Source organism: Rhinopithecus roxellana, chromosome 7 (genome assembly GCF_007565055.1).
Source record: "Rhinopithecus roxellana isolate Shanxi Qingling chromosome 7, ASM756505v1, whole genome shotgun sequence".
Classification (NCBI taxonomy): domain Eukaryota; kingdom Metazoa; phylum Chordata; class Mammalia; order Primates; family Cercopithecidae; genus Rhinopithecus; species Rhinopithecus roxellana.
Genome location: NC_044555.1, coordinates 146,638,153 through 146,659,481, shown reverse-complemented (window position 1 = coordinate 146,659,481; position 21,329 = coordinate 146,638,153). Strand labels below are relative to the sequence as shown.

The following is a 21,329-nucleotide window of genomic DNA, read 5'->3' as shown; positions in this document are numbered from 1 at the left end:
CCTTTTAAAAGCAATCTGTTTGAAACAGTATTTAAAAAAACGTAGTTTGATAAGTTGACATATTGATTCCTTTCAGTCAAAGAAGCATGCTGTCATGCCTGCCCCTGCTAACAGTCACCTCTTAGGAGATGTTTGAAAATGACCTTGGAACTCAAAACCCCACACTTCCAAGACTATTAGGAAAGCATTAATATTTACATAACAGGCATGATAATATAATTTGGGTACTTAGGTTACAGCATTTCTAAGAGTCACATGAACTAGAGGCCTCGAGGAAGATTTAAAAACATTACTGACAATCTAATCCCATATGGCCCCTCCTTTCAGCAAGGGTAGATAGTAGGGAATAATGATCAATATACATATCAAAAGAAAGACAGTAATATTGGTTTAGAATCCTCAGTCTTTTACATGATAGTGAAATAAACTTGCAAAACATAGCAATTGCTTATAAAGGAATTCTGAATCATTCCTTAAATAACAGTATATAAGAAATATATACTGTTTATATAGCAGTATCAATAGGAAAGACTGAAAAAATGTTTGTGTTTGGTACAAACACAAAATTGGAGGGATTAAAACAGCAGCAGCAACTTCTGTTAGGGTTTCTCATGTCCTTCCAAAATTGCAAATGTCATCTTCAAGATTTGATTCTACAAAAAGGACACTTAGATGCCAAGAATTAATACTACTACTCAGACTCAGAAGCAACTCAGAGAGACAGAGATGTGGATAGTCTGGAAACTCTACTGGAGCCAGAATATATCACTGATCCAGACAAATTCTCTTCCCTGCTGTCACACCCATTCTGGTACTCAGATAAGCTTTAGACCTGTCAGGGCACGTATCAGGCCAGTGAAATAAGACTACAGTTCTACAATATGGTATATACTTCATAAATACATAAAAGGAAACTAGACTGCCAGTTATATAACTGACATCATGTAAATGAATTGGAAGCTGGCAGTTTGTATACTAATTAAGAGTGCTGGGTGGGAACTCAGCTTTCTTATCTGTTACCCTTGTAACCTTTGGTTAAGTCACTTAATCTCCCTATGACCCAGTTATCTCCCCTATATAATTGAAGATAACAACGTTGTCGTACAGGTTTTCTTTCATGAGAATTAATTAAATGGGTTAATATATACAAAATGTTCAGAAGAATGTACAGTATATAACAAATACCATATGAATCAACCCCTTTCTGTCTATGCTATCTGTGCTCCTGTTAAATAAACAGCTGCATTTCCAGCTCACATGTATATTCCTGGTTGGCCATTGCCCAAAGGCTAAGGAAAGTACAGGACCCTCAACAACCAGTCAACAGAATGCCCACAGACCAAAATGAATCTAGCACAGCTTATGAATTAATTCATTTTACATATATTTGTTGCAATTCTAACCATATCATTCCTGAGACATTGGACCCTGACCAGCAATATCATTGTTGCTGCGAGAGACAAATAACGGAGATAATGAATTCAGACCATCAACAAAAAGAGTTTCACAACTTAAAATAACACCCCAAATGGCACAAGTCCCTAGTAATTCTTTTGACCATACAGGGATTCAATACTAGATAACAGGATTTTCTTTAACATATGGCCCAGAGGAAACTTACGGCCTAAGAATGGACCTACATAGCAAATTTCCCAAAGGCCTAGAGCCCATTTTTTGCTTTGCTGCCAAAAGGTACAGATGATCTTTGAAAAGATCTCTAAACAATCCCTAAAGATCTGACCAGAGGTTGATTGTTCTCACTACTCCTTTTGCTTCTTACTCCTAGTCTAGGGGGACACAAATAGATCTGAGCTAAAGATACTAAAATACAAAAATAATATTACCATAAAAACATTTAATTACCTTTCCCTTCCACATATACCTTCAAAGTTCTGTACATTTGTTCCCCTCTATTAAAACAGATAACTGAAAGAAGCTACATATACCACATAAATACTAAATTATAAAAAAAGATTACCCATTTGTAACCATTTGCAAAATTCATAAAAACCAGAACAAACTCTTCAGACCACTACTTTATTAGATTCTAACTAGGGTCCATCCTAATTAATTAAACTAATTTACTGGTAATAATTTTCAAGCAAATATTATGCAATATATAAACACTGAGGCACAAATATCAACTGCCCACCAAGGAAAGTGATAATGGTATTCTCAAAAACATTATTAAATTGGAAAGAGTTGATAACAATAAATAATTGCCTTAATGTCGCTGAGGGTTTGAGGAAATGGAGACTGTCGCTGGAACAAAATGCAAATGACACCATAATATTGATACAATGTAGAAAAGACTTTGTACGAGTAACTCTCTCTCTCAATAAACCTTAGTTAAAATATATTTAGTTGTGTCCCTAAAAATAACAAAATCAAGAACTTATTGACTTGCCTTTTGAAAAAAAATATAAGATCAATTATATATTGTTATATTGTGATATAGGTAGGCACTAAATTTAAAAAGCACGTTCAAAGGTCTTCATTATTAAACAATTTAAGAGACCTATAATATGAAGCTGCTCTCAGGCACTGCTACTGCAGAAAGCAAATATTATCAGCTTAAAATGGCTGACAACTTTAGTTATCTTTCTCATCACATATATTTACCTGTGGCCAATTGTTTAAGTTGGTTAGAGCACTATGTTAATAACACCAAGGTCATGAATTCAGTGCTTACTGAGTCAGTCAGCTTTGTTTTGCACCATGGCCACAAACTCTATCCCAGCCCCTTGTCATCATAAAAAAGTGTCACTAGTTACAGGAAGTATTAAGCAAATATGAATGACATGATCAGTTAAAAAACATTATTACTGAAAATCAAAACAGTATTATGCTCTACTAATTAGAGTGGGTGGCATCATCATTATATAAAGATAATAGACAATATTAGCAGACCAAAAAACTTTCAAGTAGAAAACACTAAAGGAAAAAAATCCCATTGCTTTCATAGAATATAAGGAACCCACACCACCCCAAAAATATGGCTGATTCCAAGTCTTCTCAGGAACTGCTAAAAAACACTTCAGGAACCCCTTAGCTAAATTTTGCCGCAGTCTGACATACTAAAAAATGGCTTGTGTCCCAAAACCCTGCCTCAAATCTAAGAAATTTCCGATGAGTCTATATGTGTATGTGTTCAGTTTATGCCCTGAAATGGATTATGAAACTGTTAAAAATGAATGTCTATACACTATATTACAAAGATTTCAGAACCATATGCTGATCTATCATGCAGCTATATTAATATTTGCTAATTCAATCAATCATTAAAATGCTTAAATTGTCAGCATTCAGAAAACAAAAGCATGTAAAATAGAACCAAAATGCCAGTAATTAATAGGGATGTGATCTGATTCTGCAAGAGCAAATAGTAAGTAAAACCTATGAGAGGAGTGATAGCATCTTTATCACTGCTGTTAGTGGAACAAAAGGTACCTAATCACACCAGCTTCTCTTTTCAAAGAAAATTACAAATACCCTAACAGCATCACATGTCACAGAGTAGTTACTTTTTGTTACCTACTATTAAAAGCAATTACATGCTAGGAAACAACACATTCCTAACACATTGCCAGAAGCAAGTTATCAGTTTATTCTTATCACATGAAGCCAGGCACAGTCAACTCTCAGTAAGCCATTCTAAGGGAGGAACTATTGTTAATTCACAGTAGTTGTACTTGCCATTTGAATGCATCACATATTTTGCTTAGACTCCTACAAAATTAATTTTAATTAACAGCCATCCAATGATCCTTAAGCCAGTATCAACAGATGACAAAGAACAAGAGGAAACAGTGCCAGGAAGCAGGGGGAAATCAGACTAGTATTAATATGTGGCCATGGATAAAACAAAGGCAGACCAGGCATACAATGGAAAACTTAATCTAGGGTGGTTAGTAACCTCAATATATTTTCACTCTTTCTAGATTGGTTTTATATTGAGAGACATGTTTCAATATGTTTTAAACGATTTAGTGGGCAAATGGAATCATTCAGTTCTGTCTTTTGTGAGAACATTTTTACTGGGTCCAATTAATAGAAATGTATTAATACTCTACATAAACTAGGTAGAACTGGGTAGGCAAGAATCAGGTACTTCAGAGGTTACAAATTCATATATTAATACCCTTATCCTTGTCCTGTGGGGCAGATAAAGGGATCTTGAAGTGAGATTTTTGATAGTGGAGCCATAGGCACAGTTACACTACAGAGTAATCCAGTAAAGTAGTGTTTAAAAGCACAAACTGTGGATTCAGGATTGTGCTAATACAGCCTATTTCCAAGTCTTTGTTCATGCCATAAGCACAGCAAAGTAATGTAGCATGTAGGCTATGGAATCACCCTGCTTGAGCTTGATTTCAAGCTCCACTTTGCTCATCTGCAAATTATGTCAATAACAGTACCTGCTGCATAGGGCAGAAAACAAAATTGAAAGTAATAATCCATGTCAAAACTTCACAAAGTACCTGGCACATAGTGAAGGCACAACAAATATTAACACATAATTATTGAAATTGTCAGTTTGTTTTGAATCTGTGATACATATTTATCTTCATTCTCATAAAACCTTTTGATATTCTATTGATTATCATTGTACTTCAGTTATTTTTAAAGAGACAATAAGACATTAAAAATTTTACTTAGAATCAAACAACACATCAAGAAATGGACATATATTTCAGCCCACTAAAGTTGTTTATTTAAGTAGGCCAACCATACATTTTAAAACTTTATTGACTAAATCAACCACGACCACTTTTGAAACAAAAAAAAATCTAAGTTTCACATTTGAAAACTTTAAAGAAAATATGTGATTATGTATACAACTTTTTTTTAACCTCTAAGATAGGGTCTCACTCTGTCATCAAGGCTACATTGTAGTGGCATGATCACAGCTCACCGCAGCCTCAACCTCCCGGGGCTCAGGTGATCTTTCCACCTCAGTCTCCCAAGTAGTTGGGACCACAGGTGCATGCCAACATGCCTGGCCTTTTTTTTTTTCTTTTTTTTTTTTGTAGAGATGGGGTTTCACCATGTTTCCCAGGCTGGTCTTGAACTCATGGTCTCATGCGATCCGCCCACCTCGGCCTCCCAAAGTGCTGGGATTACAGGCATGAGCCACTGTACCCGGCCCACTGTATACATTTTTTAAAAACACCCAAATGAAGTGAATTACTAAATCATGGGAACATAAGAATACAAATTAACATTAGCAAACGGCCACAGCCAGACTCAATTATACAGATCTCTGGTATTTAATGAGTAATAAGAAGGATTTTTCAAGAAACAGATGCATATTCTATACATATACATACATATATACACACACACACTGAATGAATTACTAAAGATGGTGAGTTCCTACTGATAGCGATAGGAGACGGAGAAACTCTAGGCAGAAAAGGGCAAGGTCCCTGGTGAGGGCTCCACCTTCAAGCAGGGAGCCGTGGCCCACAGTGAAAACTTTACATCCCCGTTTTCCCACTTGAAAGTTGCTTTTCCCAAAACCAACTCTGACCCACCCTGCCCCCCCACCCTGTACCCATAAAAACCCTAGGTTCCAGTGGCAGAGAGCAGAGAAGAGGAGAGGAGAAGCAGCAGCTGAACGTTGGAGAGAAGCAGCTTGACTTCAGAGGGACGGCTTGATGGCGGGACTTTAGAAAAGAGTCCAGCTGGAAACAGCTGGACTTCAGGGGAGGAAGACCTTCCCGCTCCATCCCCTTTCCAGCTTTCCTTCCTGCAAAGAGCCACTTCCATTGGCAATAACATCACCTACATTTACTATCCTTAAATTCAATTGTGTGACCTGATTTTTCCTGGATGCCAGACAAGAGTTCAGGGTACAGAAGGCTGTTACACTGACTCTCTGCCCTCCTGAAAAGGAACAGGGTCTACTGAGCTGGTAAACACTTAAGCCATCCGCAGACGGCAAAGCTATAAGAGCTTTCCTTCTGGGGCTTCGGGGGTTGTGGCTACTCCCCACTAGATGCTGCTGCAGGGCCCGCACCAGAGTTTAGCTTCTACTGACACTCAGAAGTACTCGCCCTGGCTCCTGCACCCAATCAGCTGTGCTCCCCTTCCTGCAAGGGGTGGAGCACAGCAGATCCAAGCAATTGCATCCAGCCAAAGCAGCTAACTAGCTCCAGTGCCCTCATTCCAGTTCCTGCCAGTGAAGGAGTCTGGGAAAATTTCCTGTTTCATTACTGTATGACTAAATAATTATGGGTTAGTACTCATACCTTATTGTACTTGCCTTGGTGCAATGAAACTAAGTATATATAACTGTAACTCATTTGTGTGTTACATACTTATATTTCCCAGAAGCTGTGGAACATGAGAGAAAACAATAGTAAACAGAAATGGTTTCTCTTTCCTGCAAGCTCGGTGTCTAATGAGGGATGTGAATGAGTAAAGACAATGATAGTAAATTGTGAAGACTGTATTCTGATGGAAGTGTCATCTAAATACAAGCCAAATGAAGAACTGGTTAAATTAAAGTGTGTTCAGGGAGAAGTCCCCAAGTCTTTTAAGTATCTCTGTTCCAGGAACAAAAGAGTTCATTCAGTTTAAGTACAATTTAGTGGGAGTGAAATGGTAAATAACCTTGAAACACATGAGAAGGAGTTTCAATCTCCTCCTGAAGATAAGCGGTAGTCAGTGAAATGTTCCAAACATGCGAATGCCATGATCACCAGAAAACAGGAGAGAAGGCAGAAAGACCAATTAGGATTCTGTTGAAGTCACCAAAGAGATATCATAACATTTGTTAAAATCAAACTGTATATGTCCATGTGGGTATGCAGCTTCTTAAATGACTCCCAAATGTTCCCTGCATCCTAGTAGTCATTCCCTTGAGTAATTCTCCTATCGGTGTGTAAGGATTGAACCTGGTTACATGTTATTAATGATGAAATTAGGCTATAAAAGACTGATTTCCTTATGAATGACTTGCTTTCATTCTCTCTGTTCACTCCTTGGCTTTCACTCTGATGAAGCAAATGGACTTTTATGAGCTGCCCTACTGAGAGGTCCATGAGCAAGGAACCAAGGGTGGGTTCTGGACAACAAACACCCAAGAATGAAGGCCCTCAGTCCAATCGCTCTGGAGGAACTGAACCCTGCCAATCATATGAATGAGCTTAGGAACAAATCATTCACCAGTCAAGCCTTCACACAGGACCACAACCCTGACAACATCTTACATGCAGTCTTGTGAGGGACTTTGAAACAGAGGACTGAGCTGAGATCTGTCAAGATTCCTGAATCTGTGAGAAAATAAATGAGTGTTCTCTTAATTGCTAAATTTTGGGATATTGGGTTATGCAGCTATAGGTAATTAATATTATTCACAACAATAAAATAAAAAGTTAAAGTTCTTCCAACATGATAGTCATACACAAAATGTTAATCTGTTTTCAAGTGCAGTTGTATTCCTAGGAGCATGCATTAAAAGAGACGAGATATTTTTCTGTTATAATTTTGAATTTCCTGGGACATCTCCCATTAGGTGTTTGCCGGACACCTAATAACAAAATTTAGCTTGCTGAATCAGCACACCTACTTTACAAGATGATAAGAATTGTTTTAAAAATAACATTAGTGATTACTGTAATAATAATACTAATAATATAAATGGGGCTATCTTCAGGCAAAACCGAGTAATGAACACAAATTACTGAAATACAGTTTGAAAAGAATGCATTAAATTTGTCTCACCAACAAGGATTAACTGACTAAATGGAAGATTACCTGTATATAATGCTTCAGAAAAGCTACCAGATTTGAACCTCTCTAAATTAATTTCTTAAATCAGACAAACCTCTTGTTCTTCTTATATCATGCAAAATATACTCTGGAACTGGTTTAACTGCCATAAATATCCAGTAAGAACAAAGCACACCTCCTTGTAGTTTTATACAGCAATGTTACAATTTCCCACTGGATTTCAATGTAAACAATTTCTATTTGCTAATATAAAACTAATCTACTGGCCAGGCGCGGTGGCTCACACCTGCAATCCCAGCACTTTGGGAGGCTGAGGTGGGTGAATTACCTGAGGTCAGGAATTTGAGACCAGCCTGGCCAACATGGCGAAATGCCATCTCTACTAAAAATACAAAAATTAGCTGGGCATGGTGGTATGCACCTGTAATCCCAGCTACTTGGGAGGGTAAGGCAGGAGAATCGCTTGAACCTGGGAGGCGGAGGTTGCAGTGAGCTGAGATTATGCCACTGCACTCCATCCTGGGCAACAGCGCAACACTCTGTCTTAAAAAAACAAACAAACAACAACAACAACAACAAAAAACACTAATTTACTTAGAATAATGTTCCAAATATGAATGAGAAGCTATATGACTTAGAAATGCTATGAACAGAACACTTGTTATTGTGCTTAATCTATATATTTATTAGCAAAAATCACTGAAATGGGGAAAGGCAGTCTCACTAACTCATAGCTAAAAGTGTCATATTAAAATAACACAAGGTATCTATAATGTTATGAAGCTAACTTCAAAAGAGTCCAAGTGAAAAATTGATTTCATTACTTCATGCATCTCAACTATATTAATATATCATTACCAAATGCCTAATGACATGAAGACCACACTCCTTCACTCATTATTAGAAAAGACAGACTTCAAGTCATGGCAATGTTTTACACTGACGAATTCTACATAGAAAATGCCTTAAAAAATCTAAGTTATAGAAAGAAACTTATTTCTTTCCACGGATAACGTACAGCTTCCCAGTTTTGGTTTGAGCTCTGAAGAACTGTCTTTAGTGCCAGGATAATAGGATTACATATTTCACAAGACAATACGATATATGTGGAACTATATGATTAACCATATGAAAAAGGGATGTTAACTGTGCAACAAAATGCACAAATTACTAAGGGCACAGAAGCTATTAAAAGTCATTGTTACAGCATACAGAAGTGATTAAGAACAAACTTGGACTCAAATGACCATTTTGCCACTTACTAGATATGTAAATAAAATATTGCTTAATCTCCCATAGTCTCAGTTTCTTAACCGATAAAACAACAATACAAGTACCTAGGGTTTGGTATGAGGTTGGTATGATATGGATTTAAAATAATTATCATAGCTCTTGGGATATAATGTTTAATAAATGTGCTATTGTTTTAACTATAATTATTACTATTATTGCTGTTACTAGATGTTGTAAAGATGGTATTATATTAATAGAAGTAGTACAATCACCACATATCGTCAATATGTAAAGATGGAGCTATTTTGAAGTCTATTTGTTTAGAAGGCAGAAGATACTCTCTTTCTCTCTACAATTGGTAACTTATAATTAAACAATGCCATGTATCTCTGGCTGAAACATCCCTTGTTCCTTCTTTTACATAAAGGAGGTGATTAATGCTAGAAAATGACAACTGGAAATGAATGTGTGTCATCATAAGTTGAAACACTTAAAATGTCCATGAGGAAAAAAAAGGCTTTGGTAAAGTGATATACAAAAATAATTATTTTTATTCAGAAATCCGAAAAACTTTAGATATAATTAAAATAATGAAATTATGGGCCAGGCACAGTGGCTTACGCCTGTAATCCTAGCACTTTGGGAGACCAAGGCAGGTGGATTGCTTGAGCCCAGAAGTTTGAGATCACCTTGGGCAACATGGTGAAACCCTATTGCTACAAAAAATACAACAAATTAGCCAGGTGTGGTGGTGCACACTTATAGTCCCAGCTACCGGGGAGGCTGAGGTGGGAGGATCACATTACCCTGGGAGGTCCAGGCTGCAGTGAGCAGTAATCATGCCACTGCACTCCAGCCTGGGTGACAGAGTGAGAGTGAGAGTGAGAGTGAGAGTGAGAGTGAGAGTGAGAGTGAGAGAGAGAGAGAGAAGGAAAGGAGAGGAGAGGAGAGGAGAGGAGAGGGGAGGGGAGGGGAGGGGAGGGGAGGGGAGGGGAGGGGAGGGGAGGGGAGGGGAGGGGAGGGGAGGGGAGGGGAGAGGAGAGGAGAGGAGAGGAGAGGAGAGGAGAGGAGAGGAGAGGAGAGGAGAGGAGAGGAGAAGAAAACGGAAGGAAGGAAGGAAGGAAGGAAGGAAGGAAGGAAGGAAGGAAGGAAGGAAGGAAGGAAGGAAGGGAGGGAGGGAGGGAGGGAGGGAGGGAGGGAGGGAGGGAGGGAGGAAGGAAAAATTATGTACAGGTACTGCAATGGACTGAATGTTTATGTCCCCCCTTAAATTCATATGTTCCAACCTACACACAAGGTGATGGTATCAGGAGGTGGGGCCTTTGAGAGGTGATTATGTCATCAGGGCAGACCCTTCATGATTGTATTAGTGCCCTTATAACAAAGACTCCAGAAAGAGAGATCACCACTTCCAACAGGTGAAGTTACAGAAAGAAGCTACCCTCCATAATCCAGAAAGTAGGCCCTCACAAGACACCAAATATACCAGTATTTTGATATTGGATTCTTAGTCTCCAGAAGTGTGAGTCTCAGTTAAGTGTGAGAAGTGTGAGACTCCAGAAGTGTGAGACTCACTTAGTCTCCAGAAGTGTGAGCGACAGTTAAGTATGGCTTTTAGTTTGCTGCCTGAAAGAATTAAGTCTTCCTGGTTTGTTACCGTATACATTAAAGCTTATACTACAGAAGGATGCATGTTGTGTCATTAAGATGACAAATTATTTGTTAGGACACGAACTCTCTCTGGACACGTTAGCACCATCTTATAAGGGCTGTGCACTCTGAGACTGACATCTCATTAATTTCAAGTCAATTGCAAAAATTTCTATGTTATGAAGACAAAGATGAATTACACTTTACCACTCTTTTGTCTTTTCATTAGTTCACTAAACATTGAAGACTGTACTGAGCAACCAAGCAAGGGTGGGTATCTTCAGAAGCAGCCAGTTGATTCTAAGACTAAGAAACACACATTAAAATATGATCCTAAAGAAAAGTGCTTTTACATACACACATCTGCAAACTCAGTTACACCATAAGGTTGAAGCTATGTCCAATATTTCAAGCACTGCAAAATGACATTTATATGCATTTCAAATATTTATAACACCTCTATTTTCTGTTATTATTAAAGCTAAATTGCACTACAGAAATATATTATTAAAGAAGTTAAATTTTATTAAGCTCTTATGTTTATTTCTTATATTTCCTCCAAGCAACATTAAAAGCAAAGAAATTGCTTACAACTTCTACCCACACTATCTTTGTTCTTCCTGAAGCCTCTAGAGAACCCTAGAAATTCTAATTAGAATTAGCAGTTATAAGCTACATATTTTATTATTATTTCAAATTTAGTTAATATGAACCATCATTACTTTAAATCTTATATAATATCATTATTGTCTATAATTACTATAGTTTTTAAAGGAGAATGACACTACCATTCTAGCCTTGATGATTATATGCCCCCAAATATCATCAAATCGAATAATAAACAAAACTAGAACATATATACAAATTCCAACACTTACATATATGATACATATTCAAAGCTACTAACAGGATATTCTCCAGTTGTTTCTAACATATATATTTCATGAATTCAGAGAGTATTTTGAAATATATTTTGTAATATGACATTATTATGGCTTGTGAGTAGAACGTAAATGTCATAAGCATGAAGGTACAAGATTTGGGAACTAGAATAGACCTTGGAGATGCAGATTAAGAATTCATACTAGTCAGGATATCATCATACCTTACCTAGTCTACTGATACTTACTCACAATCAATGATCTATTACCTATCTATATATTCCCATCACCTATCTGTCCCCAAAGGTCTATTCAAGGGCTAATCACCAAATTACTAAACCACTAATGCTTAAAGAATAAAACCTTAATTCTTCAGTGTGAAGTTTCCTTACCACCTATGCCACAGTCCCTTCATTCCAGAGTCCTGACCCAAGGCTGACTGTCTGTGCCTTCAATGCAGTATGCATTTCACCCCTCCTTATTAATAAATTAAATGAACAGTAGATCATTGGCCCAAGCCTGTCTCCAAACTCTAAGTTCCAACTTAACAAATGGAAACCTAAAGAAGGAGTACAGTCATCCCTTAGTATCAACCGGGGATTGGTTCCAGGAGTCCTTGCAGATACCAAAATATACAAATATTTGGTCAGGTGCAGTGGCTCATGTCTGTAATCCCAGCACTTTGGGAGGATGAGGCGGGCGGATCACCTGAGGTCGGGAGTTCGAGACCAACCTGACCAATGTGGAGAAACCCTGTCTCTACCAAAAATACAAAATTAGCCAGGCATGGTGGTGCATGCCTGTAATCCCAGCTACTCAGGAGGCTGAGGCAGGAGAATCACTTGAACCAGGGAGGTGGAGGTTGCGGTGAGCTGAGATCATGCCATTGCACTCCAGCCTGGGCAACAAGAGCGGAACTCCGTCTCAAAAACAAAACAAAACAAAAAAAGCAAATATTCAAATACCTGATATAAAATGGCATAGTATTCATATAGAAGCTATGCACATCCTCCCATATACTTTAAATCATCTCCAGATTCGTTATAATACCTAAATATTATCTTGATGCAAAAGTAATTGCAGTTTCTGCCATTAATGTAAATACTATGTAAATAGTTGTTATACTGTATTTTTTACATTTCTTTCTTTTGAGACTCTGTCATCCTGGCTGGAGTGCAGGAGCACGATCATGGCTCACTGCAGCCTCAGCTTCCCAGGTTCAAGTGACCCTCCCACTTCAGCCTCCCAAGTAACTGGGACTCCAGGTGCATATCGCCACACCCAGTTAATTTTTTTACTTTCTGCAGAGATGGGGTCTCACCACGTTGCCCAGGCTGGTCTCAAAGTCCTGAGTCCAAATGATCCTCCCACCTTGGCCTCCCAAAGTGCTGAGATTATAGGCATGAGTCACCACGCCCAGTGTATTTTATATACATATATATTTTTCAAATATTTTCTGTCCATGGTTGGTTGAATTCATGGATGCAGAGGCCTAAGCAGAGATGAAACGCCAGCTGTATATTTTAAACAGCTAAGCTTCAGCCAATCACAGCCAAACTTCAGCCAATTGTAGGCAGCCAACCGATGAGCCTATTTCCAAACAAGGCAAATGCCTCATCACACCACGCCCATATGAGATAAATGACTATTCGTAGACAATTAGATGATTTTTCTACTTTGTTCCCATGTTCATACTATAAAAGGCTGAGGTTCACACTGAAACCCTGCTGGTTCTGAATGCTGACCAATTAATGAATGATTCCTTGCTCAAATGAATTCTGTTAAATTTGATTTGTCTCAAGTTTTTCTTTTAACATTTTACTAATGATATTCTCTAGCTAGAATGCCATCTTTCCTTCCTTCTTTCCCTACAGAAATTCTATTAAAATTTCAAGCCCCAACTCTAATTATACTACCTCTAGGATCTCGATTGACCCTACTCAAAATTAATTATTTGTTTTTGTACCCCAATGGCTTTAAAAAAATATTTACTCTAACATTACTACAACTTGACTAAATATACTGGGCATCCTCCTACCTCTCTCAGTAGGTTGTGAGTTCCCTGGTACCTGGACAAGATCTTATTCATTTCTTTCCCTCCCATTTAGTATAGAACCTCGCACATAATAGGTACCATACAAACTTAACCTAAATGAAATGAGAGATCCATTCTTTCCTAAAACAGAAATAATCTGTTTTTAAATAACACATTAAAAATAATTTTATCTAAAACTCTAACAGTAATTTAAATAGGAAGTATAATTTTATGCTACTTTCACGTATTAAATATTTAAACATTTAAATATTATAGATATCAGAACTAGTGTATTTTAAAGCTCCTATTTAGCTCTTAAACAACTTCCTGAAAAATAGACTTGTAGTGCTTTACAGTACACTTAGCGAGGATAGAGGCATGAGCTCTCCTATGTTCTTGCAGTAGTGAAAAAGAGTCAGAGGTTTTAGAACACTGGTCTAAGAGGTTTGGAAATAGGTATTAGCAAAAACAGGAATGATGCTCCTTCCAGAATGCAGCTGAGTGAGCTGCAATGAACAGCAAAATGGGGGGAAAAGGTGCCCTAGAGATAAGAAAACCAGGGTGATGAAGTTTAAGTTTGATGAAAGCAGACCCTCCTACTGATTTCTTACTAAACCTGCCACCTATTGACCACATTATGAATCAAGGAACTGCAAATGACAAGGAACTTCAGCGATTACAATAACATCAATCAATAGTTACTGCGGGTTACAAAAGAATGGCAGTTTAGTAACATTAAAATTTATTTTACCTATGGTGTGTGTCTGAAATAGGCTATGATGCATAATTCATCCTGTATATGTCCTTTCAGAAGTAAATTTTAGTAAAAGTAATGGTACTGAAAGGTGATCCTTTCCAATTTTTTTTTTTTTTTTTTTTTTTTTTTGAGACGGAGTCTCGCTCTGTCGCCCAGGCTGGAGTGCAGTGGCCGGATCTCAGCTCACTGCAAGCTCTGCCTCCTGGGTTTACGCCATTCTCCTGCCTCAGCCTCCCGAGTAGCTGGGACTACAGGCGCCCACCACCTCACCCGGCTAGTTTTTTGTATTTTTTAGTAGAGACGGGGTTTCACCGTGTTAGCCAGGATGGTCTCGATCTCCTGACCTCGTGATCCGCCCGTCTCGGCCTCCCAAAGTGCTGGGATTACAGGCTTGAGCCACCACGCCCGGCCGATCCTTTCCAAATTTCTACTTAAATATCCACAATTAGGGAAGTCGTAGGAGTGTGAAATAGAAAAATCAAAGAATCAAAGTTAAGAGGAATGAAAATAAAGCTTTCTCAGCAATACATACATGAGAGGTTTTATATGAATTTTGTTTAGTTTTGATTTGGTTTGATTAGGTTTTGGCAGCTGCAGTAAGAATTGCTTCAATTCTGACTGATTAGCTCTACCAAGTGCTGAAAAGAAGAGCAGTAAATTTTGCTGAATTAACAGTTGTACTGAAGCATCAATAACTAAGATACACACACACACACACACACACACAGCATCAGGTTAAATGAAAGGGATACCAATGTGCCGAGTGCTTTAAATATATAACCTTGTTTAATTCTCACAATACTACCAGGTAAACATTAATCGATTCATTTTATGCATGAGAAAATTCAGTCTCTGAGGTTACAAGTATCACAGCTGGAATGCAAGTATGTGCGAATTTATTTCCTCTGGCTTTTCCTACTATACCACGCTATCTTTAATAGGTTTTACACTTACCTCACTGTCTCTTACTTCAGTTTCTTCATTGGTAAAATAAAGAGTCTGTGCTTAATAACTTCTAAGATCCAGACTAACTCTAAAATTATATAAAATCTATGATTCTTGTAGCATTCAATTCAAATAAGTCCAAAATCTAAAGAGTAAATGCTCAATAGAAAATATTCAAAGAAATGGAGGGAGAAGTTTACAGAAAAAGAAATTTCATGCTGTACAGAAATCAAAATTTTTTTGGAATAAATGAAAAGAGACACGACATACCAAAATCTTGGGGATGCAGCAAAAGCAGTATTAAAAGGGAAGTCAATAGCACTAAAGGCCTACCTGAAAAAGTTAGAAAAATCTCAAATTAAAGATCTAGCTTCACACCTAGAGGAAGCAGAAAAACAAGAGCAAATCAATGCAAAAGCTAGCATAGGAAATGAATAAAACCAGAGAAAACTGAACGACATTGACACCCAAAAATCCACAAAGAATTAACTAAACCAAAAGTTGATTATATGAATGCATAAACAAGATAAATGGACTACTACCTACATTAAAAAAGAAAAAAAGAGGCCATCCAAATAAGCACAATAAAAAACAACAAAGGTGACATTACAAGTGATCCCGCAGAAAAACAAAAGATTCTCAGAGACTGTTATGTATACTTCTGTGCAAACCAACTACAAAATATAGAGGAGATATATAAGTCTCCTGGAAACACACAACCTCCCAAGATTGAATTGGGAAGAAACTGAAACCCGGAACAGACAAATATTGAGTTCCAAAATTAAACCAGTAATTAAAAAAACAAACAACAACAACGAAAAAAACTTAACGACAAAAAACAAACAAACAAAAACAAACAAACACACAAAAAAACCCAGAACAGACAGTTTCACAGCTGAAGTCTGCCAGACATAAAAAGAAGAGCTGGTACTAATTCTACTGAAACTGTTTCAAAACACTGAAGAGGAGGGACTCCTCCATAACTCTATGAAGCCAGCATCACCCTGATAGCAAAACCTGGCAAAGAAACAACAGAACATGAAAACTACAGGCCAATATCTCTAATGAACATAGACACAAAAATTCCCAACAAAATACCAGCAAACCAAATCAAGCACATCAGAAAGTTACTTTGGCAAGATCAAGTAGGCTTTATTTCTGGGATTCAATGTTTGTCAACATCGATAAATAAGTGTGATTCATCATATAAACAGAAATAAAAACAAAAACCATACGATCATCTCAATAGACATGGAAAAAGCCATCAATAAGATCCAGCATCCCTTCATGATAAAAATCCACAAGAAACTAGGCATACCTCAAAATAATAAGAGTTATCTATGACAAGCCCATGGCCAACATCATACTGAATGGAGGAAAGCTGGAAGCACTCCCCTAGAGAACTGAAATAAGACAAGGATGCCCACTCTCGTCGTTCCTATTAAATGTAGTACTGGAAGTCCTTGGAAGAGCAATCAGTCAAGAGAAAGAAATAAAAGATATCCGAATAGAAAAAGATGTCAAAGTATCTCTCCTCACAGACGATATGATCCTACACCTAGAAAACACTAAAGACTGCCAAAAGGTTCCTGGAACACAAACAATTTCAGTAAAGTTTCAAAATACAAACTCAAATAACTCTCAAGCTGAGAGCCAAAACAAGAACACAATATCATTTACAATAGGCACAAAAAATGAAATAACTAGGCATACACATCTAACCAAGAAGGTGAAAGATCTCTACAAGGAGGGCCACAAAACACGGCTAAAAGAAATAATGAGTGACACAAACAAATGGAAGAACATCTCATGCTCATAAATTGGATAAGTCAATATCATTATAATAGCCATACTGCCCAAAGCAATTTACAGATTCAGTAATATTCCTACCAAACTACCAATGTCCTTTTTCACAGGCTTAGAAAAAACTATTCTAAAATTCACATGGAATCAGAAAAGAGCCCAAATAGCCACAGCAATCCTAAGCGAAAAGCCCAAAGCCAGAGGCATCATATTACCAGATTTCAAACTATATTACTAGGCTACAGTAACCAAAACAGCATGGTACTGGTACAAAAATAGACACATAGACCAATACAACAGACTAAGAGAACCAAGAAATAAAGCTGCACACCTACAGCCATCTGAATTTTGACAAAGTCAAACAAAAATAAGCAATGGAGAAAGGACTACCTATTCAATAAATGCTGCTGTGATAACTGGCTAGCCATATGCAGAAGAACAAAACTGAAACCCTGTCTTCCACCGTACACAAAAAGTAAGTCAAAATGGATTAAAGAATTAAATATAAGACCTCAAACTATGAAAATCCTATAAGAAAACCTAAAACACCATTCTGGACATCTGCCTTGGGAAATAACTCATGACTACGTTCTCAAAAGCAACTGTAACAAAAATTGATGAGTGGGACTTAATTTAACTAACGAGCTTCTGCACAGCAAAAGAAACTATCAACAGAATAAATAGACAACCTGCACAATGGAAGAAAATATTCACAAACTATGCATCTGACAAAGGTCTAATACCCAGAATCTATAAGGAACTTAAAGAAATCAACAACCAAAAAACAAATAACCCCGTTAAACAGTGGGCAAAGAACATGAACAGACACTTTTCAAAAGAAGACATACAGGCCAGGCATGGTGGCTCACGCCTGTAATCCCAGCACTTTGGAAGGCTGAGGCAGGCGGATCACCTGAGGTCAAGACCAGCCTATCCAACATAGTGAAATCTCGTCTCTACTAAAAATACAAAAATTAGCTGGGCATGGTTGCGGGCACCTGTAATTCCAGCTACTGGGGAGTCTGAGGCAGGAGAATCACTTGAACCCAGAAGGCGGAGATTGCAGTGGGCTGAGATGGCACCATCACACTCCAGCCAGGGCAACAAGAGTGAAACTCTGTCTCAAAAAAATAAAAATAAAAAGACATATAAGAAGCTGACAAACATATAAAAAAATGCTCATAACACTAATCATCAGGGAAATGAAAATCGAAACCACAATAAGATACCATCTCACACGAATCAGCATGACTATTACTAAAAAGCCAAAAAAAAAAAAAAAAAAAACCCAAAGAGATGCTGGCAAGGCTGTGGGGAAAACAGAACACTTATACACTGTTGGTAAGAATGCAAATTAGTTCAGCCACTGTAGAAAGCAGTTCGGAGAGTTCTCAAATAACTTAAAACAGAACTACCATTCTACTCAGCAATCACATTACCAGGTTTAAATCCAAAAGAAAAGAAATCATTTCCCCCAAAAGACATATGCACTTTTATGTGCATCACAGCACTGTTTACAATAGCGAAGACATGGAATCAATCTAGGTGCCCACCAACAGTGGATTGGATAAAGAAAATGTGGTACATATACACCATGGAATACTATGCAACCATAATTTTAAAAAATCATATCCTGGCTGGGCACGGTGGCTCACGCCTGTAATCTTAGCACTTTGGGGGGCCGAGGTGGGTGGATTACCTGAGGCCAGGAGTTTGAGAGTAGCCTGGCCAACATGGCGAAACCCCATCTCTACTAAAAATACAAAAATGAGCTAGGTGTGGTGGGCACCTGTAATCCCAGATACTCGGGAGGCTGAGGCAGGAGAATTGCTTGAACTCGAGAGGCAGACGGTCCAGTGAGCCAAGATTGCGCCATTGCACTCCAGCCTGGGCAACAAGACCGAGTTTGAAACTCTGTCTCAAATCAATCAATCAATCAATCAATCTTATCCTTTGCAGTAATATGGATGCAGCTGGAGGCCATTATCCTAAGCAAATTAATGCAAGAACAGAAAATTAAATATTGCATGTTCTCACTTACAAGTGGAAGCTAAATACTGGATATTCTTGGACACAAAGATGGGAATAGTCCCTAGGGGCTAATAGAAAACAGAGGGAGGGAAGAGGGTAAGGATTAAAAAACTAATGATCAGGTACTATGCTCATCGCTACCCGGATGATGGGATCATTTGCATCCCAAACCTCAGAATCATACAACATACCCATGTAACAATCCTGCACATGTACCCCCTGAATATAAAATAAGAGTTAAAATTATTTTTAAAAAGGAAAGTAAAATAAAATTGCCTGTGAATATAAGAAAATGTGCTCAATCCCACTCTGTATTCAAAAAGCAAAAATTATAACAACAATGATTTACCATTTTCACCTCTGAGGTGGGCAAAGATTTTGGGAAAACAGATATTCATATACATTCTTTGTGACACTATAAACTGATACAAACTCATCAGAATGTAATTTCATACTATCGTTAAAATTTGTAAATGTACACAGCATTTTATCCAGGAATTTTACTTGTAGAATTTGTGAAACACAGCATATATAGAGTCATGTTCACCACAGCATTTCTTAAACAAGCAAAAGACTAGAACTAAATAGCCATTAATATGGGATTAATTAAATTAAGATAGGCCCATACACAACATTAGATGCAGTATGTAAAAAGAACACAGTAGATAAACACAAGCACCTACAGAATAATCTTCAGGCACAGTTGGTGAAAACAGCAAGGAATAAAAAACAAAAAATCATAAATTCACATATGTGTTGAGAGGCATAGACTATTTCTAGGAGAAAACGTGAAAAATTAGAATTAACGATTTTATCTGGGCGAAATGCTGTAAGTCTGAGATCGAAGGGAGATTTACATTTGTTAAACTACCTTATTTTACTATATGAATAATTTGCCATAGGCATGAACACTTTGCTACAAGCAATTTTTTAACTTTAAAAAGTGATTATAATAAATGGTAATCACTTGAATCATTGAAGAATTCTTTAAATGTGAGGTCTACAATACCAAACAAGAAAAAAGAAAGGTAGGCCTAATAGTAGTAACTTTTTTTAAATGTCAAAATTCTTCAGAATAGTCTCATCACCCCAGATTTGTGTGTGCATATGAACTTCAATTTACAAAGAACAACGAATACAGCACGACAATCTCCAGTGTACATAATCTAAAACAAAACTTTCACACTTCTCTCTCAATCTTCCAAAATTTATATTCTCATATTCTAAGGCATAATGTGACAAAGCAGACGAATGAATGATAAAGGTGCTAATTCCAGGGGCATGAGAGTGTGGACTGTTTCCCTTTTTCAATTGCAAGAACTCATTCAGACAAAAAGTAATATCCTTAACTAAACTATCACTTCGGCAACAATTAGTGAAATAACCATATTGAAATAAAATACCAAAAATTAATGAACCATAATTATCTATTATGAGATTGAGAAGCTACCTGTATAGTAACAAAATCGTGTGAAATTCACAAGTGAATAAATAAAGGATCTAATCATAAACAAAGCACTCTATTATCAAATCAGTAAACAATACTTATAAGGCACTGGATTTTGATATTAATACAAAATATCTAATTATAGCAAAAACTATAACATTTCCTAGGAATCCAAATTGATAAGTAATATAAGCATGACAGGAAAGACTATTTAAGACTATGGGACCAATCTTATTTCAATTTCATGAAAAATTCTGAGACTTTAGTGTTCTCTCACATTATTTTCTCTTACTTGATGAATCAACAGATTCATCTCCCCTGCTTCTCAATAAAAACGACAATTTCATAATGGAGCAGTGTAACACACATATTTAACAATAAAAGTAAAACCTGTATTTTCAGAATAATAATAACATTTATGTATAATAAAATTCAAAGGTAAAAGAAATTTCCTTCTTTAATTACTAGGTAAAATATGGTTAAATGTCAATCTATTTATGTTTCACCCTGTCTGATGTGGGAAAACTATACATATACCCACTACTAGAAATTTTTAGCAAAGCACTGAATTAAATTATACTTGAATCAGGAACTTATATTTTATTTTTAAAAATGTACCTTTCATCTGAGTAGCAAAATTCAAAGCCAGTTTGGCAAAGAGATCTGGATTCTCAAACTTGTCTTCTTTAACTTTTAACCAGAAACAGTTCTCAGATAATTCTGTGGGTTCAATCTGAAACAAAAATAACAAAGAAAAGATTCTAAATTATAACTTCATATTTAAATTTTCAAGGAACTAACTTTCAG

At 37.0% G+C, this 21,329-nt stretch overlaps 1 protein-coding gene across 6 annotated transcripts in view; it reads right to left on the bottom strand.

Moving 5' to 3' along the window:
* DIAPH2 (diaphanous related formin 2) overlaps positions 1–21,329 on the bottom strand; it is a 923,693-nt gene that overhangs the window by 628,258 nt on the left and 274,106 nt on the right. For all 6 annotated transcript variants that reach the window (XM_030934028.1, XM_030934026.1, XM_030934029.1 and 3 more), the window contains one exon: positions 21,141–21,255. In XM_030934028.1, coding sequence (XP_030789888.1) covers positions 21,141–21,255 — 115 coding nt within the window. The remainder of the gene's footprint in view (positions 1–21,140; positions 21,256–21,329) is intronic.